At 37.3% G+C, this 23,459-nt stretch overlaps 3 protein-coding genes across 3 annotated transcripts in view; 2 read left to right on the forward strand and 1 right to left on the reverse strand.

Moving 5' to 3' along the window:
* Positions 1-23,459, reverse strand: part of elfn1b (extracellular leucine-rich repeat and fibronectin type III domain containing 1b) — a 73,349-nt gene that overhangs the window by 39,533 nt on the left and 10,357 nt on the right. The window lies entirely within an intron of this gene.
* LOC130435369 (UDP-glucuronosyltransferase 2A3-like) lies at positions 577-2,166 on the forward strand. The gene has a single exon (XM_056765953.1). It carries the CDS (start codon positions 577-579, stop codon positions 2,164-2,166), a length of 1,590 nt encoding a protein of 529 aa, XP_056621931.1.
* On the forward strand, positions 2,992-5,617 carry LOC130435367 (UDP-glucuronosyltransferase 2A3-like). The gene is made up of 2 exons (XM_056765950.1): positions 2,992-3,067; positions 3,965-5,617. The coding sequence occupies exons 1-2, from the start codon at positions 3,064-3,066 to the stop codon at positions 5,557-5,559; spliced, it is 1,599 nt and encodes a 532-aa protein (XP_056621928.1). The 5' UTR covers positions 2,992-3,063; the 3' UTR covers positions 5,560-5,617.

Here is a 23,459-nt window from a genome sequence, read left to right on the forward strand (position 1 = left end):
TACATATTTGTTGTGCTTTTTACTTGATAACGAGTGAACGTGTCAAAACGGAGTTGACTTTTTACATTCATGTACATAAAAAAAGCCAAAAATGAAGAGTCATGCACTTAGTTATTTTGTAAGATTTTTCCTGGCTAAAGCAGATGTCTGCATTGGGTCAGAACATTAGGGATTCAGGCTTTTAACATGTCAACTGTGTTCGTATGGTTGATTTTTCTCCGTTTTGCAGATTTAAGTGCTGTCGACTTTGGCAAACACGAGGCAGGTCGATACGAATAAAACTATGCTAAGTATTGTGTTGGGTCAAAATTTTGTGTATTTATTTATTTGGCATCCATTCTTAATAATCTGGGGTGTTTATTTATTTATTATGTGGCATTGGATCTTAAATCCACTTTGCCTCTATAACGCCATCTCTGTTTGAAGCATAAAATTGCAGGTTACGTAGTTAGTATCAAATTACTTCAAACTTGCATTTCGCCCAAAACCCAAAAAAGTCCAACAGTTAACGTATCATTTAAAAGTATTTTACAACATTTCTCAGTTCACTCACACTCTTGCTTTCCCAAAGGTACTATGAACAGACAAACTTTTCAGGCATTTGGCCAAATCCTCTTAACCCTCCTGGTGACACCAGTCCCGGTTGTTCTCACCGGGAAGGTTCTTGTCTTTCCTGTGGATGGCAGTCACTGGGTCAACATGAACATCTTGGTGGAGGCCCTACACGCCAAAGGTCACAACATCACAGTCATTCGAACGTCAGACAGCTGGTACATCAAAGAATTCTCACCTCACTACACATCCCTTACTCTGGATTCCCCTGGAGGGTTTGATGAAGAGTTTATCAAGGAATTTGCATCAAGATTGCTGAACATTTTAAGGGGGGGTTCCATGTGGGCTCGTATGAAACTAGAGATGGAGATGTGGGAAAATATTTCACAAATGTTTAAAGTGGAAAGTGAGATGGTTGTGAGCTTGTTTGAAGACCAGAAGCTTCTGCAGTCCCTAAAGGAATCCAACTACGATTTGATGCTCACAGATCCAGTCAAGTTTGGAGGTGTAATACTGGGGCATTATCTTAAACTGCCTATCGTCTACAATGTCCGTTGGACTTTGTACAATGAGGCTCATTTTTCAATAGCTCCTTCACCGCTGTCTTATGTACCTCTGCCAATGCTGGAGTTATCAGACCGCATGCATTTTTCTGAAAGAGTGAAGAATGTGTTAATGTACGTCGTAGCTCAAACACAGGTCGCTCTCATGATCGCTCCAACGTATAATGCACTGTGTCACCGATTCCTTGGCCCAGGGGAATCATTTGAAAATGTAATTCAAAACGCTGATCTGTGGCTCCATAGGGTTGATTTTATTTTTGAGTTTCCAAGGCCCACTATGCCAAACATTGTCTACATTGGTGGCTTTCAGTGCAAGCCATCAAAGCCTCTTCCACAGGATCTCAAGGACTTTGTGCAGAGCTCTGGAGATCATGGTGTCATCGTCATGTCTTTGGGAACTCTAGTTGGTCAGCTTCCTGATGATGTGGCCGAGGCCGTTGCTGAAGCTTTTGCAGAACTTCCACAGAAGGTCATCTGGAGATATAAAGGAAGGAGACCATCTGCACTGGGAAACAACACCTTAGTAATGGAGTGGATACCTCAGAATGATCTTCTGGGTCATCCTAAAACCAGAGCTTTTGTAGCTCATGGCGGAACAAATGGTGTTCAAGAAGCCATCTATCATGGTGTACCAATCATTGGATTTGGGCTGATCTTTGACCAGCCTGATAATCTTTCAAAGATGAGAGTCAAGGGTGTAGCCAAGACCGTAGACTTTGGCACAGTGGACAAGAACTCTTTCCTTGAAACTGTCAAAGAGGTTCTTTATGAACCCAGTTATCGGGAGAACATGCAGAGACTGTCAAGACTTCACAGAGATGTTCCAGTCAAACCTCTGGACAACGCCATCTTCTGGATTGAGTTTGTAATGAGGCACAAAGGTGCCGCTCATTTACGCACAGAGTCGTACAAAATGCCCTGGTACTCGTATCATTCTGTTGATGTCATACTGTTCTTGCTGTTTGCTGTGATGCTCATAACCCTGACCACATATGCATTTATCAGATATTTATGCTGCAGAATATTAAAAAAAAAAAAAAAACTAGAATGATTTTAATGACAAATTTACTGCTGACTTTTTTTTCTGTGATGTGCTAAAATTACCATAGACATGCTATAGCAATTACAAAATGTCTCTATACACTGTAGAGCACAGACTCTTTAAATTTTAAGTATAATTTACATGTCATACAAAGTTGTCCTTTGTCACTGATACAGAGTTCTTTTGAGGGTATCAGTGTTTTGCTGATATTTTTATGCATATGAAGTCAGATATATACAGTAATATATTTAAAGTTCCCTGTTTAATTGTCATTAGATGTGAAGGTTGTACAGTATATACAGCCATTACAAAGACCATTTTAAGTTTTTCTGAATTTATTTATATGAACGTGTTTAGGTAAAATGATCATGTTTGTTATATTCTGTGAACTGCTAACAATATTTCTCCCAAATTCAAATAAAAATATTGTTTCTATTTGCATTTATTTGCAGAAAATAAAAACTGGAGAAACAGGTAAAAACCTGTTAAAAAACAAGTTAATTTTTCTGCAGCTGTATATAAATAAATACTTGCCACTCGACTCGAGGGCTATAATTTAAAATCATCATGAAAGGTGTCTAATCTGCATCCTGTAATTTTTTTCCTTTACTGTCGTTACCTGTTTCTAGAAGCTGATGTACTTTATCAAAAAGAGACTTCTTATTTTATATCTCAGTGTTGAAATGGTTAACAGTACAGTCGTTTATTAACTATGTCCCAAGGGAAATACCCTTTGCCCCTTTACAGATAGTAGAATGAACTTTCACTCCTATATGAATGTAAATTCATGCATGGTAATGCTGAGAGACCTGAACCTGTGCTTGCACCTTAATTCTGTCACTTACTGTATACTGGTGTCAATACTGTATATGTTTCGCTGGTATTGATTTTGCATGCTGAATAATCATGGGTATGACATTTTTATACAATTTGAAACAGATGATAACCTTTAATGTTAAAATACAGGTTTTAAAAATCATGCAAAAGTAGATCATTTTATTTATCCTAGAAAATCTTATAGTAATGTGCACTGTGATACAAGCTGGGATTTAGAACTGTTTTATATTTTGGCAATTATAAGGTTCTATCTGCGTTCTGAGCCGTTTTGAAAAAATGAGCTTCAAAGTTGTTGCATTCCATTTGACTTTTTAGATAAATTGTCACAGAATAAAAATATGCAAATAACAGAATTGTGACAAAAATGTCAGATAGAACTTTATAATGCAAGGTGACGATTTGCCTTTCACAGGGTTTGTATAGAATCAGGATTAATTCAGTAGTTTGATCATGTTCACAGAAGAAAAGCAAGCCATTTTGTTCTAGATAATCAACAGGATGTTTTAGCACTGTCTGCAAATTTACAATTAATTTTATTATATTTATGATTAGATTTTGATGTGAACTACATTTTATTCTGCAAAAATGTTTCTGAAAGTTATAAAAAGCTCTAAATAGTTTACATAAATAAAGTGATTTTTAGATGCTGTCTTCATGTTTTCATAAAATAGTAATATACATCAGTTAAAATGGAGAAACTAAATACTTGATAGGCAGTAACATAATTTCCTTAAGGATAAGACAATTCTGAACAAGGACCATTCCTCATTTTTGTCCACATTTGGGGTGAAATTGAACAGACTGAAATTTAGACTGGAATTTTTTTCTTTAAATTCAGAGCAAAAACTTTAGAAATAAACTGTTCTTGACCTTCATCGGTTCTCTGATGTAAATCTATTGTAGACTTCATGATATACAGATTTTCATGAGTTCATAAGTAGATCATTTCTGTTCGTTTGCTTTGTAACAGGTGCTTTGAGCGGACCGGTTTATCTGATGCTTGGTCCAATCTTCTTAACCCTCCTGGTGACAAGAGTCCCGGTTGTTCAGAGTGGAAACATTCTTGTCTTTCCTGTAGACGGCAGTCACTGGCTGAACATGAACATCTTGGTGAAGGCCCTACACGCCAAAGGTCACAACATCACAGTCATCCGGATGTCAGACAGCTGGTACATCAAAGAATTCTCACCTCACTACACATCCATCACTCTTGAGTCTACAGGAGGGTTTGATGAAGAATTCTTCAAGGTGTTTGCGACCAAACTGCTGAACATTTTGAGGGATGGTTCCGTTTGGGCTCGACTGAATCTGGAGATCAAGATGTGGCAAAGTTTTATGGAGATGATCGAAGCAGAACATGATCTTATAACCAACATGTTTGAAAACCAGCAGCTTCTTCAGTCCCTAAAAGAAACCAAATATGATTTGATGCTCACAGATCCAGCCATGTATGGCGGTACTATATTGGCTCATTATCTTAAACTGCCTCTTGTTTACAATGTCCGTTGGACGATTTATAGTGAAGGTCACTTTGCCATAGCTCCTTCACCGCTATCTTACGTTCCTTCTCCAATGATGGAGTTATCAGACCGCATGAGCTTTTTAGAAAGAGTGAAGAATATTGTGATGTACATCATAACTGAAACACAGGTTGCGCTCATGATTGCTCCATATTATAATGCACTATGTGAACGCTATATCGGTCCAGGAACGTCCTACTTTACCTTAATTCAAAGCGCTGATTTGTGGCTCCATAGGGTTGATTTTATTTTTGAGTTTCCACGGCCCACTATGCCAAACATTGTCTACATGGGTGGCTTTCAGTGCAAGCCATCAAAGCCTCTTCCGCAGGATCTCGAGGACTTTGTGCAGAGCTCTGGAGATCATGGTGTCATCGTCATGTCTTTGGGAACTCTCATTGGTCAGCTTCCTGATGATGTGGCCGAGGCCGTTGCTGAAGCTTTTGCAGAACTTCCACAGAAGGTCATCTGGAGATATAAAGGAAGGAGACCATCTGCACTGGGGAACAACACCTTAATAATGGACTGGATACCTCAGAATGATCTTCTGGGTCATCCTAAAACCAGAGCTTTTGTAGCTCATGGTGGAACAAACGGTGTTCAAGAAGCCATCTATCATGGGGTACCAATCATTGGATTTGGGCTGATCTTTGACCAGCCTGATAATCTTTCAAAGATGAGAGTCAAGGGTGTAGCCAAGACCGTAGACTTTGGCACAGTGGACAAGAACTCTTTCCTTGAAACTGTCAAAGAGGTTCTTTATGAACCCAGTTATCGGGAGAACATGCAGAGACTGTCAAGACTTCACAGAGATGTTCCAGTCAAACCTCTGGACAACGCCATCTTCTGGATTGAGTTTGTCATGAGGCACAAAGGTGCCGCTCATTTACGCACAGAGTCGTACAAAATGCCCTGGTACTCGTATCATTCTGTTGATGTCATACTGTTCTTGCTGTCTGCTGTGATGCTCATAACCCTGACCACATATGCATTTATCAGATATTTATGCTGCAGAATATGTTTGAGAAAAACAAAAACAAGCTAGAATGATTTTAAAACAAATGTACACTTTGTGTTTTTTGCTTTGATATGATAAAATTAGCAAAGAGACGCTATAGCAATTACAAACTGTATGTATACACTGTAGAGCACAGAGACTGTTGACTGTATATCATTGCTGTCCTTCTGAAACCTTGTATTTACATATTTCGGGTTTGAATTTTATTACTATTAGACATCCTTTGAAGACTGTCACTGGGTTTTGCAAATATCTAGCCAATAGAAAGTATTAAATCATTAGTGTTAGTATTTAATCGTTTAAAAAGTACCATGATTTTTTTTCATTTACAAATAAAATAGCATCAACAGACATGCATGGTTCCAGAAGAATGATATACAAGGACATCTGAGGTTTCAGAAGAACAGCAATGATACAAGGACGGAGGCAAAAATGAGGGTTATATTTGCATTTTTGCATTCGTCCATTTTGGAATTTTAGCTACAAGATGAGCCTCACATTTTTCCCTTTCAACCTTATTTCACTATCACTTTTTCAAACACCAGCCAGCCAAGCGCATACTTTATAAGGACCTGCGCATGTGAAAAGTGAATTTGATATGACGGTGAATTATATTAGTCAGGAACATTTTCCAATATTTCTTGTTATTTTGTAATCAACCACCTATATGAATTGTCAACCAATGATGTAAGGCCAGCTCCCATTTCCTCCAGCCAATCAATGGCCACCTCTTTCCGCGGGCCCTGGGGCCTTACCTAGCTTTTATGTCAATCTGCCCTGGCCTCAGAAGTAAACTGAAACAGATTTAAAGCAAAAAAAATATGATAATAAATAAAAATAAATTAATCTCATATAGCAACATGAAAAATAATACAATGACAAAAGCACATTCCATTCCATTCCATTTTCTACCACTTATCCAAAGACCTCGGGTCACGGGGAGCCTGCGCCTATCTCAGGAGTCATTGGGCATCAAGGCAGGATACACCCTGGATGGAGTGCCAACCCATCGCAGGGCACACACACTCACTCATTCACTCACTCACTCACACCCTACGGACAATTTTTTCCAGAGATGCCAATCAACCTACCATGCATGTCTTTGGACCAGGGGAGGAAACCGGAGTACCCGGAGGAAACCCCCGAGGCACGGGGAGAACATGCAAACTCCACACACACAAGTCGGGAGCGGGAATTGAACCCCCAACCCTGGAGGTGTGAGGCGAACGTGCTAACCACTAAGCCACCGACAAAAGCACATAAAAGGGCTAAAAAATCAACTAAAATAAACTTAAATTAATTCAACTAAATAAGTTAAATTAAAACCTAAAAATAAAAGCTTATTTAAAATGTTAATAAAACAACAATAAAACTAAAAACAAAATGTATAATCCTGATATGAACACATCAAATTACCATTATTATTATTTTCAACTAGACTTGAAAAAATACACTGACCATGACGTCAGTAAGCATAGTCATGTATTAAAGTTTCCCATTCATAAAAGAAAACAAGGATATGAGGTCCCCTTAATGATTTTGCTCAAAACACTGTGATTTTTCTGGCAATTGTTTTAGTTTTAATACAGTGGTTCTAGTAAATGACGGCTGATGGGTCATTACCCAAAATTGCATCACAGGTCAGTTCAGACACCGTCGTAGACAGACGGGAATAACAATGGTGATTGCTAATATTAAAGTCCAACCAACCATATAATTGTGTCGACTTAGAAGAGCTAAATAAACAGCTTCTTATATTTGTTTTTGACATCATATCATTTTGGCTTACGTTTTTTTGTCAATTGGTAGAATTGCCGAATTGAGCAGATCATTCAATTATTATTATTATTCAAAATATTATAAATGTGAAGTAAAATAAAAGGTAAACTATTCCTGTTCGATGGATTGGTGCATATGTGACTCACAAACACACAGGTTGTTTACCAATGCTGTTTTATAGTCAACCTTACTCATCATACAAACAACTGGACTGCATCTATGCATTTCTGCTGCAAGATATTGGCACTCTCACTCTCTTTGTCTCACTCTCTCTTTCATACACACATGTTTTGTGCATACACACACTGGAACACACATAATCTTGCAGCTGTTTGAAAATTTCCTGACGACGTTATGCTTTACAAAACACAGCACAACTTTTTGCTGCTTTTGTACTTTCATACGCCGCCAAGTTGCTAAAAATACAGCCGTAATTGAAAGCTTTTATCCCTGCAGATATAAAAAGCATTTCTTCTGCGTATTTTTCTTTATTTTGACATCATTATATGGATAACTGGGGACTTGAGAATATTAATCTCTGTCTACATAACGTTGATGTATGTCTGAGCATTTTTTTGCTTTTATTTCTTGTTTTACGTTTTAGACTGTTTTGCGACATTCAGATTATCCTACACCTAGACAACATGTAGGCTATTTTTGGAGTTACATCACAGAGGAAAGATCATTGTCTGAAAATCAGCAGTCTCAGCAGGTGCAGTATATAGGTTTAGACATCATGATGCTGTTGTTCACACATTTGGCATCTCCTGACATTACCCACAGTCTGCTACAATATAAATAAATAAAACCATGTTAATATTGAATACAATTGAAATTATATGTTAAGATAATTTGTTATTTTTGCTCCCGGCCCTGTTATACTAATTATTGCCACTTTTGACAGAGCAATGTGATGAAAAGACTACTGTATAATTTTTTTTACCAAATAAGAAATGTAACATCATAATAGTGGTGTAAAATATATCATGATATATGCAAAAAACTAAACTATATAATGTATGTATATATTGTAAGGTTATGGAGTTTTTTGTGCATCAACATATATATTGTTATATATTTTTTTTATTAATTTATGCATGTACTGCTTTAAGAAACTTTTTTTAAGAATATTTCATGATCAATTTTATGATAAAATGCAATGTTTTTCAGAAATCTTGAATGTTACTAGTTCAAACCAAACCATTAAAAGCATTTTTAATGACAATTAATGTATTGAGATTAGCAGGCAAGTTCCATTCTTTTTTTCAAAATGTTGTGATACTATCATATTGTAAACTGGGTATTGGGTATTGTTAGACGTTTATATTCATTTATACCATGAATCTGAGACACTACTTTTGTCCAAAAAGCGGTCATCATTACATGCAAACAAGCATGCTAATTTAATGTTAATACGACCAAAACACACAAAACCACTCAAGAGCACACTGAAGATAACGGAAGCCTTTTCATCATTTATCCAGGTTACCATGACAGCCTGAGGGGAGAAGCTCCTTCAGTACATGCATGTGCGTATTGTGTGGAAATCTCAATGTCCTTTAAAGGGTGCTCTGTCCGACTTTAAAGGACGAACTTGCATTCTCCCTCTCTTTTTCTCCTTGAGGGCCATCGCTTTCAACTCATTACTCATTCTAAAAAATGAGGATGCTAGATCTGGGAAAACTAGGTTAAAAATCTGGACATATTAAATTTTCTCCTGCTCCAATGTGGGTATTTTTACGAGAGTGTGAAATACTGCCCCCCAAAGGATAGCAGGGATTTGTGCATATTCAGTCCCATAGCTATTATGTGTGTGCGTATGTTGAAGTTAAGTGTGCCTTTGAATTATAGTGTCTTTTTGAGTGTACAAACACAATACGGCAGGGTCTGCGATGAATGTTGTTAAAGTGTTGGACCAGGTAATGACAAATGATCCCCATCCCTCTTGGATTTTAACCGTGACACACACACACTTCTGCAGAATCCTGTGAATGTCCTTCAGGCGTTCGACATGCTTTTTAAAGTGAAACTGATAAGGGGGACAAGTGACCACCACATGAGTAAACATGCGAAATGAGATACAACGCCAAGTTTAAGGGCACACTGTAAAACGTTGCTGTAGTTTTGAGGAGGTTTTCCAGTAATTTACTGGAGATATAATTAATGAATTTTTCATTTAAGATCATAAATTACAAAACATTCACATAACAAGAAAAGTGACACATAACTAAATACGAAGATATTTAGTCTTATTTTATGAAAGAAAATATAAGAAATAGGTAAGTTTATGTTAAAAACAAAATTGTAAATGTATTCTACAGTAAATTACTGGCAAACCTGCTGCAAATTTCTACAGCAAAGTTTTACACCCAAAAATGAAAAATTCGTTCATCATTTATCCACCCTAATGTCATTCTAATTTTTGGTTTTGTTAAAGCAATTTCATTTTCTAATGAATTATTTTATAATTCTCAGCTCCCTGACTACACTACACATTTATGTTTATGTGGTGATTTTAAAAGCGTTTGGGGACAAATGTGTGTGAGTGACCACAAAGTTCCTTTAAAGTCCCCGTGAACCAGAGGTTGCGATCATTTTTACATCCATATTCTGACACATTGCCTAGTGAAAAGGCATTTCAAAGAGAAAGAATGGTGGGCGTGTCTTGCATTTCTCACTGCGAATTGATTGGATGTGTAAAAACAGCTGTTGCATTGATTTTGTAACGAAACTGCCAGCAGACTTTGAAGGGGAGGAGTTAACGGACGCTCCGGCCAATCCGTCTAATATACATAATTTCAGATGGATATTCAGGGCTGAAATGCATTTTCAGATTTTAACTGAAGATTACGAGGGTACATTGATTTTAAAAAGAAAATGACTAGAAGCTATTTACTATAAAGGCTGCAATATTTCATGAAAAAAATTTTCACTGAATTTCACTGGGACTTTAAAGACAGTCTTCCCACTTGGCAGCCATATATTACTTCACTCATAAAACAATCAAGTCCTATGAACTTGAATGAGGAAAGACGAATATCTCTAAAATTGTTGGCTAATTCACAACAGAACATATTTTTCACACCAGCTGTCAAACCTGACATCAACAACCATAAATTCTGTTTCCAGGTCGCCCGAGCTTCTGTCCATACACATGCGCGGAAGAGAATCATCAGTGTTTAACAACCAAGCGTTACACTTTTCTTCATTCATACGAAACACAACTGCACAGTCTTGTTAATATCTCTTGTCCTTGCTGACAGATAACACTTCAGATGTCTCTTGATCTCTTGATCTTTTTGTTTGTTCCTGAACTCGAGAGAATTGGATTACTTTGCATGGCTCGCTGGTTTACAACATCTGCACACATCTATATAATACTCATCTCACTGGCCCACAATCCACTTGAGTTACATTTGCATCTCATTAATTATGCAGAGAAGCTTCATAAGTATGCAAACACCGTTCTTACTCCAACTCATTTGCTTTATGCCATCTGGCCATTAAGCAACTTCTAAACAGTTAATTTGGAAAACTATCCATCCAGACAAAAGGCAGACAGGTAACTTCCTCCATTGAACAACACATTTAAATACAGGAACACAGCCACACACAGACCTGCTGATTAATCTGAGGAGATAACCAAGGTCAAGGTGTCTCTATCTTCCTCTTTATGCTATCTCTCTTTCTCTTACTCTGTTTCTCTGTCTTGTTATCTTTACTTTAATCTTCTCTCTTATATGCATGCAAAAAGTATGTCAGTCTCTTCCCCTCTGTTAACTTTCCTCTGGCTGTGTTGGAATACTGTATCATACTACCATGCTATTTGAGTATTTCTGCAGTGTGCAGTAGCCTATGTGTACTGTGTAGTTTGCAAATCTTTAGTATAGAGAACGTGAAGCTGACGTCACGCCCTATGTTGCATGTCCCAGTGACGCCGCCATCTTGGGAGGATAATACTCCACTGCTATTATTGTTTTGCTGTGTACCGTTACTTGGTTTCTTTGATGTATGGAAAAATCGAAAGTGAAAGAACCATGGGCTTTTCCTGAACGACTCTGCGTAATGCTATTGCAGTTGAGCTACCATAGTTACATTTCCTTATCAAACAAGAAAAACAAAACACTGCATTGAACGCACTAGCAGCCATCCTCCCAAGATGGCGCAACATTCAATCGATTAACAAGCTGGAACATTTTGATTAAGCTTATAGAAGCACACACTGTACAATAAGCTGTATATAAATTAGTATTAGTGTATATTGTAGCAGACCACAGCATACTGTATCCCACAATGCAACTCACACTTTCGTTCCTTTAAAATTGTCTAATTTCATATTCAATTAAATTCCAAAGCATTTAAGCATTATTACTTTATTATTAATGCCAAAGCAAACACTCAAAACAAAGAATACTTCATTTTTTAGTGACTGGTTACTGTTCTATAAATAGTAAGTAATAGAAGAGACTGTTCATAACTGGTATAAAATGTCATCATTTGCAATTGAATCAATTGAAGTTAAAAAAAAGTGCCGCTAACAATGTAAAAATTTTCAGTAAATTATGTTTTTTCCTCAACATAATTAAGAGATCCGTTGCGTATTATTAAAAGTGAATTGTAAAATGTTTTGATACATTTTATTGGTCACCGGCTGTTTATTTGTTGATACATCAATTCCTAACTATTTTGTGAGGTGGTTAATTTGTTTGAAGTCTTACAATGTGAATCATAAAAAATTTATGATTAATAGAAAACGAAATGTTGAGGCTCCTCCCATAAATATAACGTCACTGGTGCGAAAGCAAACTGTACTGAAACGTATGAATACGATTTCAGTCATATGATTTCATGCGAATTAGCCATCTCTACAATAAAAACTACAATTTTAGCATCTATTCAACATAAACAGGTAATATGGCAACAAAAAGCTACTAACTACTAACCACTGTATAATGCATTCTGTTTCACATACTGTTTTAAAAAATATATAATCGGTTTCTTTCTTGCAGTCTCTGCTCTGTTGGTCTAAGTGTAGACAGCCAATCACAGTTTCGTGAGTCATTCATTTTGCAGTTTCTCAGTTACGTCCCCTCATATTCACACCACACTTCAGAAGTACACTATGAGCTCAAGGGTGACAACAGAGACGCTGTCTCCCTGTAAATTTCATCTGCTGGTGTTCTTGGTTGCTGTCACATGACAAACACGAGTGCTTCACCCATCTGATTTCATATTTTACAATATTCGTTTTTTCCGTCCACATCTGTGATTACAGTCAAACAAATATTTCAAATGTACATTCTGAAGATGGATCAAAGCAAATTGAAATTTTGATTATGGATGGTAAATACTGGAGCAATACACAATCACGCATATTTATAGGAAACAATTGTAGTCAATATACAATAAGAGGGTACAAAAGGTCACGTGTGTATGCTTGTGTGAATGTGTCTTTGAACGATAGACAAACTATTTTAGTTATTTTAAAGACAATTTTAACAACACTTTTTAGAAGGTGCGGATAATGTTGGTGAGTTTTGCGTTCTTGGGGTGTACACATGTGCATTTGCTAGGGTGTTCTAAATGGTTGCTTAGCGGGTGTCTAGATACGACTCGGGTGGTCTCGCACACACCCACATAGCGGCCACAACCACTTTACATGTTGGACATCAATCTAAAACTCAATTTCTCAGTCTGGTAAACTCTAATCTGATTGGCTGATATACGCAGCTATCTATAAATGATTGAGTTATTTGTTAATATTGTGGTATATTCTATTCTATTTTAGGTAAACTAGCTCCTAAACTGTGCCAGTTCTACTTACCATGTGAAGGGAATATCACACACAGCTTCTGCAAAGCCTGGGGTTTGTACACAGTGTCCAACATGCCCTCTCTCTACCTGAACACCTGTCCATTTACCACTTGTCAACTTCTCCCTCTCTCTCTCTCTCTCTCTCTCTCTCTCAGCTAAACACACATTTTTGAGGCCTCCACAGGTGAAGCACACACACATGCACCTGTTCTCCATCTGCTGTGTCCGTGCTGAAGGCACTGGTCTTATTGGCAGGCGTAGAGCTGGCTAAGGGTCGCATGATGCTGCAGTTTAATTACATATCTCATCCCATAATGATCCAATTAAAATCTGAATGGGAAGCGTTTGTGCGTGTGAAGTGAACAGACTGTACATAACACATTCTGAACGTGATGTTCCCAACACACCAGGTTGCCTTAAGAGACATGACAATGTTTCAAAAATGTTTTGTTAGGTTTAATAAAATTGAAATGTTTTTTTTTACGGTTTTTGATGTTGTGGGCGGTTGACATGGGTGGCTGTGTGGTTGCTAAGGTGTCTCTGTGTTTACCTGGGAGGTTGCTAGGGGCTTTGGTCGAAACCTAGGTCCAAACTCTTGACGATATTCTGACACCTAGATGCCTTCCTATTAAAATTAAAGGTCCAGTGTGTGATTTTGGGTAGATCTATTTTTCATAAATGCAATATAATATGTCTTCAGGGGTGTATAAAGACCTTAAATAATAAAGCGATATGTTTTATTACCTTAGACTGAGCCATCTACAAGTACATATATTGTGGGTCCCATTGCATGGAATTCGCCACATTGTTTCTACAGTAGCCCTTGATGGCCAAACTGCTCTACAGATCTCCTTCGGCAGAAAAGTCAAATCGTGTCGAAACCATGATTTTCTATCAGCCACCGTAGTGCTAAGAAAGGGGTGAGTGGAATGAGCCATGGGTTGTATTTCACAACCTCACCGCTAGAGGTTGCTAAATTTCATATACTGGGACTTTTAAAAAGTCAAAAATAAGATCCCAATAATATCTAAGTTGTTTCTCATTGTTTCTCATTTTTCATAGTTTCTAAATGTTTCTCCTTTTGTATATATAGAGAAAAGACCTCCAATCAGAAGCAAGTTCTCCTTTGTTTCAGGTGTCAACATACATCGTAAAACGTACATCGACTTGTACGAGGCCAAAATTGTCCAAAATCAGCAGGTGAAGTCCAATCACTCAGAAAAGTAATAGCAAACCTCTCCTTCACATGCCACACAAGCGGTACAGGACGATACCCACTAAAATGTTATAGTTTATGTTTACACCCTTCAGGGAAATCGGGGTACAGATGGTGTACTTGTAGTTGTCTGCACATCAAGCTGGGATACAAGAAAATAACACGGCACCGACACATTTACACGAAGCAGCTTTACAATCAATCCTCATTGGAAAGCAGCACTTTTGCAAGCGTCATGTTGTGAAATGGAAAAACTTTAAACGTTACCAATGCAATGCAGGTAAATCTTTCATTAGCTTTGTTTTGCCCAGATGATTAGCCTTAGCACACAGCGCTAGTCTACTATTTAACCCTTCCATTCTCGTTCCACTTTACGACAAGTTGTTTTCCCTCTCACCTGCTGGCATAGATCAAACCATTTGTGTGGGTTTCATATTTAAGTTTTTTTGCTGCTACCCATTTGATGTTGAAATGTGTAAAAATGTGTCAGACTGTGTCCTTGTGTGGTTTCAAAAGAGTGTTGTGTCAACAGTCTCTGATAGCGTGCTGCTTCAGTAAAACATAAAAAACGGCAAATGAAGGACTCGCAGCAAAGTGTCACAGTAAGGAAGATGATCTACGTGTCCTCAAACTGAGATGAGAAATGCTTGAATATTTTGGCATTTGTATCAGCTCTCTCCCATGGTTTTTCATCAAAGTATAGCTTACGGTGTCGCGCTTTTCACCGCGGGTTCCTTAGATACACGTGTGTGTAAAAGAGACTGCTGACTGTTTATGGGTCTTGTGCCTGCGGATGGCTGGCAAGAGGTCAAACAGAAGGCTGTCAATATTGTTTGCTGTTAAAGCTCCAAAACTTTCACAAATTGGTTTGCTTCATTTATTTATTTGTAATTATAAAAACTGTGCGTGCATGTGAACATTTTATATCCTCTCAATCGCTCTAATTTTCTTTTCACCGCATTTTTTTGACTGGTTTACATTTAAAGTACAATCAATTGTTATTTCAACTTGATATCATAATTTTGAATTTTTATTTTACTTCAGCTCATTTAAATAAGTTAAGCAATTTCACCTTTTTTTTATAACTTACAACAACTCACCACTGGACAACACTTAAAACAGTCAGTTGAAATGAATTGTAAAGCAGCTATGGAAAGCAAAAGAAGCAAAAAAAAGTTTGGACAGTAAAAACTATGACGAACAGTTTACCTGTAATATCTACATTGCATAGTAGTCTATACTATTTTGCATCCATGTCTGTTTAGTGGAGCAAAATTCCACGATTCACTTGGGCGACCTTGGACAGATGTTTTATATTTTTAAACCCAAGTCATATTTTCTAAGCCACGTATAAAATTTGCAGAGCGTTTGGGGGCTATTACACGGATAAAAGATGGAAATCCTTTACATTCTGACCCTGAACTCCATTTCCCCTTGAAATTCACTTCCCTGGCGTCAGCCCCCACCATTTTTAGTGTTTTAATCTCTGAACGATGAAGGCAACACTTGTGATTTGATATCCGTATAAGAAGCATCTAGAGAATATAACTCGACTACATTTCTAATCCCCCTTTCGCCAACTGAAGAGAATATTAAAAAAGAGCAGCAAAGGTGCTGAAAAATGTTTCCTGAGGAAGGCAACCAGCATCTTACTATATTTACACCCTTGAGTTTGATTGACAGATTACATTAATATAAACTCCCAACTGTTTGTCTGTAGAACCCCATATCGCACCCCGTTTAATGTAGCTTAAAAAAACTGTCACTCTATATGAAAGATTCAGCTAAATGAATAAATGTGTATCCAAAGTTTATGGTTCGCATTTACGAACAAATGTTTGAATGTTAATATTAGCAAAATAGACGCAGTTGTTAATGTTCAAGTTGACCCCTTGAAAACGCCCTTGTTACTGAGATTACATATGTTATTGACACCAGGCCCAGCGAACGCCAGGATCTGGAATGCACCTTTCTATGACGACATTGATAGGTTAAACAACACATCCACAGAAAAATATCTTTCTCTCTAGTCCCGCCCACTAGTTTGCGCATGACGATTCTGAAGTAACAGGTGGTGCGGAACCAGATAGAGCGAGCGCGCAATAAACAAATATGCCCTTAAAGATAGCTAAAAATTGTGCCACCCCTGGTTGTGGAAGAATACAGTCGCTACATAACCTTCCTCTTTTTCCGATATTAGTAATGTGTGGTTAAAGTTTATTTTCAAAGACGTTCCAGCTCCTGTGGGAAAAACATGGTGCGTTTGCTCGTTTCATTTCTAAGAGGATTCCTTCGTGAACAAGGCAGAGATCGACACTGGATTTGTGGAATGACTAAAATTAAAAAGCAGTGTCGTCAATATTGGATCCGATAGGAATGGTGCAGGAATGTAAAAAATTGTTGTACTATGCTTCACTATTGCTTTGTTAGAGATCCCTTGATGTGCCCTGAGCACTATTCGCACGAGATTAGTATTACCTGGGGACCTCTAGTCATTGATAATACTTGCAGAGGTTGTCTGTGATCTTAAGCACGTGCGAATCGGAATCTCATTGATCTGTCAATGGTGCTAATGTGTAACCTAACGTTACGTCTTTAACCAAATTCACAGAAGGCTCCAACTACGCAAACTGCTATCTAATCAAAGCAATGGGCATTTACTTATAAAGTCTTCAATGCGGCACGCCCATTAAAACCGATATGCAAATGTCATAACTAGACCTCATCCAACAGTATAAAACAATAAACAAGGCCAGTTCATGAGACCTTTAACCTCTCCAACCGAACCATTATCTCAACAACAACAAAATAACTCGACCTACAGATGGTAGCTGATCTGTTAGTATTGAAATTCAGAGTAGTTTTCACTCTCGCCTTGGGAGACCTACAGTAACACCAAGAATCACAGCACTGTACACCGGTATAAATATCAGTAGTTAAATAAGATCTGGATAGTGTTGAATTCTCACTCCTTACGCAAGTGTTAAAGAAATAATTCATTGTGGTGTGGACCTGTGCTTTTTTTATCACAGTGTTAATATAACTCTCTAGTGCTAAATAAGTAACACTTTCAAATGTGCTACTTTTACTATAAATATTGAGACATTACATCATTTGGATTTCTTTAACTTTATAGGAGCCGAAATGCAGTTCATTTTGGTATGTACTGAGGTTTTATGCTGACATCCGAGTTAATCCGAGTTAATTTTCAAGAGCCCAAAACAGCTTAATAGAATCTATGCCTATGGTCTTCTTTATGCAAATGTATTTTCCACATTCGTCGATCCCTGGCCAATAATTTTCTACTGAAAGCCATAAAATGAAACACTTAGTATCACGAGTAGGTACGATGATCAAACACGAGTCATGTTTATCTTTATTCAATGCCGTTTTCCATTATTATGACGTGAAATCAATATCGTGATGAGGGCTCTGCATTAAATGTAGCTGAGAATGTAATGAAAGCATTCGCCGGCGTACTTCATATATCATTTTCAGCCACGCTAGATGATGACTGGTTATCAACCCATTATCAGTGCATCTGCGAAATGGGAATCGTTTATCTATTTAACTCAGGCTTGCCCAGAGGACTCTCTCATGGCTCCACCAATTGTTACTGGATGTACGCTAAATTTAGACCCTACCGTTGAGAATCCCTGAATTCCCACAACTTTGCAAGATGTACAGTAAACACTGGGCCAGAAGCATTTACCGTGTAATTTTGTATGATTATTATTGTTTTTTAAATAGTACAGTAGTTAAGTCGTAAAAATATTTGTTTAACATTTTGATTGGGTTATACTGTGAATGTTTGCTTGGTTGTATTTTGTTTAAACAGGAATTTCTTCTTGACCTGCGTTGGACCAGTTTTTTCACGTCTTCCGAAGTGGTCTATATAATCTGGCAAGTGTGTAGTGTAGAACATAATTTGCTGTTTTAAAATCTAGACGTTGGTTGTGGTATTATATAATATACCATATTGGACAGTTGTATTACAAAACAGCCCCAGTAAAGCTGACTGTTACGAAAAAAATGCATGGAAATACAAATACAAATTCAATATAATTTAATTTAATTTAAACTTTAGAAATTTGTCAAATATCAGAAATAATACAAAATTACACTTTGTATAAAGGACCATAAGGATAAACTTTTTTGCATTATGACATAAAAATACCAAAAATACTAACATTCAAAAATGCATTATACATTGTGTTTGTAGTAGTTCCATTACCGTATTTTTTTATTTGTATCTATTTAATATGCACGCCCAATTAAAGTGCACTGGAAATGATCTTTGCAAATGAATATTATTGTAAACGTTACCTATTCAAACTATTTACTTCAATAATTTAATATAGATTCCTGCTCGTGCTGTGAACGATTCGTCAGTGCACATTATGTTAAAATAATTTGCATAACCTTTAACCTTCCCTTTCCATCAAGTTTCAACCAAATGGTGGTGAAGTGCTAAGGGTTTTCCACATTTCAGTCGCATATTGCATAAAAAATATGAGCGTGGCCCTCAGTAAATTTTCAAAAATTGGAAAAACAAACACTGTGTTTCAAAGCATCTCACATCCAAGATCCTTCCAGAGGCTATGTGTGACAGAATATAGTGTCTGATGTTCAGATCCGCCACCTTTCAATATGCCCTCCGCGACACTATCATTAAATAAGCCATTTTCTATTCTTCTCTTCCTCTATTTCACCCTCTCCTCTCTTTCCTTTTTACTCTATCTCCTTTTGAAATCGCAGGAAAAAGAAGCTCCCCGCCCAGTTCTGTGACATGAGAGGAATGATTGACTAGGTTTTTTCCCCTGTATCTCCTCCACTTTCCAGCTCTAACCTCTCCTCTCATCCTCTCTGAAACAGGACACCTTGTAGGAATGTGGGTGATTACGGAGAGTTCTCCATCTCCAGAGGATTTCGACCTTAGGCGTGCGGAAAAAAGAGGAAGAGCTTATATCAATAGAATTCACATGCTTCTCATGACATGAGAAATGGCAAAAATCCAACTGGCGTCACCATAATGCTTTGATTTAAGATTAAAAGACTGTAAGAATATGTAAATGCGGTACTAACGACAGTAACAAATCCCTCGAGCTTGAATTAACACATGCCTGCACATGCGCAAACTGCGTAGGGTGTACATTTTGATATGCTTTTCTAAATGTGTGTTAGATTATTGAAATTTTATTAGATACAATGATGTTTGATGCATTTGACTGCATTAACTGTATTTTTTTACATTAGGTCCATAATGTCCTCAAATGTAACGCAACAGTACAAAAATACTCTTAAAGGGACAGCTCACCCAAAAATGAAATTTCTTTCATCGTTTACTTTTTCTTTCTGAAAATATTTTGAAGAATGTTCTAACCAAACAACTGCGGTACCCAGTACCCTGCGGTGGCTTCTATTGTATGGACACAAAACAAATGCATGTCAATGCGTACCACCATTATTCGGATATTAACATTCTTCAAAATATCTTCTTTCTGTGTTTTTCATACAGGTTTGAAATGACAAGAGTGTAAGTAAATGATGAAAGAATTTTCATTTTTGAACTATCCCTTTATGAGTCGTATAAACAGGCCTTATACTGTTTTTATTATATAAAATGTAATCTATTTTCGAATGACATGTTTTTTGCAACATTCAACGCAACATGCTGTATCGACCTCTCAAGATGAAACAAAGGATTTTGGGTGTTGCAGAAGAGGGAAAAGAGGATTAGAGAAACAGAGACGGCTAGAGAAATGTGAGATCTCCCATTAAGCAAAGGCCTTTGCGCTCTGGTTATCTTTAATGCTTTGATTGTTCGGGTTTAATAGACGAAGAACAACATTTCATTTCCAACAGAATGAAATATGGCTCGACGTTATCCCAAACACAAATATGCGAACAGTTCCTATTCATCAGATTTATGACCTTTTTATAGCCTTTCACGCATGTGTTTCCTAAAGCTGGCGGTCGACCTTGCAGCTCAAACGCTGTTGGAACTCCTATTTCAAATTCACATCACAGGCCTTAAGAGAGGCAGAAAAGTATAAACGGAATCGGTGAGTGTGTGTCTGTCTGTAATACAAAGAGATCTTTGGCTCAGCCTGTGTCATTTTAACGGTTTCATAAGACGCCGATGGCCTCGGCACACATCATTCAAAAGAAACTTACATAAAAATGAAATTTGCATCACGTCAGACATGCACTTTACAATATTTTTGCGGTGTATATTGCCGCATTCAATTCATGGTAATGAAGCTCTGCAGTATAATCAGTTATGAGACTAATCAAAGCTTTATTGAATAATGCTTTACATGTTTAACATTTGTTTTCATTTATGTGAAGAGGTGCATACTGTAGCATGGTTCTTAGACACAGTAAGCTTCAATAAACACACACAATTCTCAATTCTCTCTGTCTCACTTTTTCATCTTTTTAAATGTTAATCTCTTTTTCAGTTAAAAAGGACCCGCTCCCCTTGAAATGAGATCAAAGCGTTTAAGACACAATTATCTTCCTAAAAATCAGATTAAGACTGTGGAAGAAAGCCATGGCCTTAAAGAAACACATCACACTTCTTGATCACAAACTTCAAAGCAAGCTGTTGAGTTGGAAACAGAGACACTACAGTCTGTGAGTATGTTAGCTTTATGTAACATCATGCAGAGCTCAAGTATTTCAATAATAAGCTAACATTTATAGGATAATCAATATATAGTACAATATAGGCACTTAATGAATTAGTAAACTAAAAAACTATGCAGTAACACGACTGGAATTTGTGCCAATTCTCGATGTTTTATGTTTTTAGCTCTTATTGGCTGTTTTTTCTTCATAAATTGCTCAACGTCCTTCAACTCGGATTCTAACAACGGTGAAACAATTAACTATTGCCCAGCCTTCCCCAACTTCTTTCATTATATCGTTCAAATAGACACAGTTTGTGAACCAGGCTTCGCTTACCACCTGACACACCGCACACAAAACTGCCAACCTGACCAAGAATTACAGTAAATACTGTATTTGCATAATTCTCTCCCAACGAGAACCTTAGAAATCCATTTTAATGACATTGAAATCAAATGACGTTGAAGCAATTGGAAGACTGGAGAGACACAGCATTCAGAACCACAAGACTGTGACATTTCAAACAAAGAGATCAAACTGTGTGTGTGGAACACATGTCAGGCAATGAAAGGAGTTCAACTATGTTTGGACACACATCCATCCAGTGATGGGAGTAAATGCAAATCCTGACAAAACGTTGTGACAGCACGGGTCCACATTGACATTCTCTCCAGCAGAAATATGTAAATCACATTTCATAACGGGAAGTTGTTTATGAAAACGCCCTGTAAGCAAAATATTAATGCACACAAACAAACATGCACAGGTCCCTGCTGCTTGAGTATAACGCTAATACTCGCAAATACACAAAACGTATTTACATTAAAGTAAACAACCGGATTTTTAACGGCTTATATATAGGAATTGATAGTGCGTACAAGTAGTGCATACTTGTACAAAGTAGCCTTGCGATGCTAGGGTACTTGTGTAGTTGCCAAAGTGTTGTGGGTCACTGCTAGGCGATTACTTTCCACCCCAACGCCTCTCCTCACCAAGCCATAGATATAACACATACATGTTTCACAAGCTATGCATCGAAGTTTTGGGTTAGGGTTAAGAATTTGAACTCGACCCCTAAACCTAAGTGCAAAAGTAGTAATGCTTGCCTCAGCAAACACTAATAACAGCTTAACCTCTTTCATTGCAGCCCTGAGCTCATTCACATTCAAAGCTCATTAGAGATGACTGAACTTTAATATTCAATCGCCATTGACAACTCAATCATATAAAAAATACAATCACGCATATTGTTAAAATTGTCAAAAGTTTCACTCAGATCTGACCGACTCTGTGTAAAAATGACTTTGAGGTTGTACAGTAAGACATCATTAGTATTTCACACACACTCGCACCCAGTGTTGCTGACACTATCTGCTTCTAACACACTGATCTGATTGGAGAGAACAACACCCACACTCTGTAAAACGTCCACACCTACTGGCTGGGGGGGCATGTCAATTAAATCTAGTGAATGGCAGTGCGATAAAACTGTCTGCGTGACTCGTGCAATGTCAAATGATGGACTTTCGTCATCTGAAACTGTGTCTTAAATAGAGTTAGCGTAGCAACAGCTCTAAAATTGATGCAGCTACTGTTCCACACTGTAAAGCTGCAAAGACGTATCGTAACCTTTCTGTGCACCAGCCCTTGTTGAAGTGCTACAGTAACTGTTATGCATGTCTCATCAAAATTTTACATCGCATTTGGACTCCATGTTCCAGTTGAGTCACATGTGTCACGTGATCAGCCGGTTGACGGAATTGGATCTCTCTCCTTGATATCTCCATGCTTACGTTATATCTATTATATACTTTCTATCAAAAGAAAACCTCTGGGGAATTCCGTGAAAATGTCAAACTTACCACAAATTTTGTTTGTTTTTACCAGCATGTTTTTTTTATGGTAACAGCACAGATTTTAACATTTGGTGGATCAAATACCCTTGTGAGATATCTCTTCTAATTTGTAAAGCATTTGTTTTATTTTTAGTGCATGATTTTTCATAGTCAGGTATGTGCCATTTTCAGGATTGTCACATTCATAACGCTACATATTCCTCATAAATGGACACATGAAAATTATATAAAATAACTATTTTATGTTTTATAAAGAGGATCCCTTCTCCATTCATTGGGTATTATTGCTTCAGGATTGTGCATTTTATTTTACAGAAATCCTACAAAGTTTATCGTCTCCCAAAAACCGCATCCTTCTTTGTCACGCATGTTTATTTCCTTTAGACTCTATCAACAAGGGTTCAGTTAAATATAAACAGATGGTTCAATAGAAATGTAACAGATTCATTCTCTGAGCATTTTTATGTCACGTCCATAACGCAAAATGTCACATCCATAACGCTGGAATTGACCCTCTATAATAGTTACTGGTATATGGTTCTTAAAGTGACAGTTCAACCAAAAAGGAAAATTCTGTTATCTTTTACACCCTTTTGTCATTTCAAACACGCATGACTTTCTTTCTTCTG

Source organism: Triplophysa dalaica, chromosome 2 (genome assembly GCF_015846415.1).
Source record: "Triplophysa dalaica isolate WHDGS20190420 chromosome 2, ASM1584641v1, whole genome shotgun sequence".
NCBI lineage: Eukaryota > Metazoa > Chordata > Actinopteri > Cypriniformes > Nemacheilidae > Triplophysa > Triplophysa dalaica.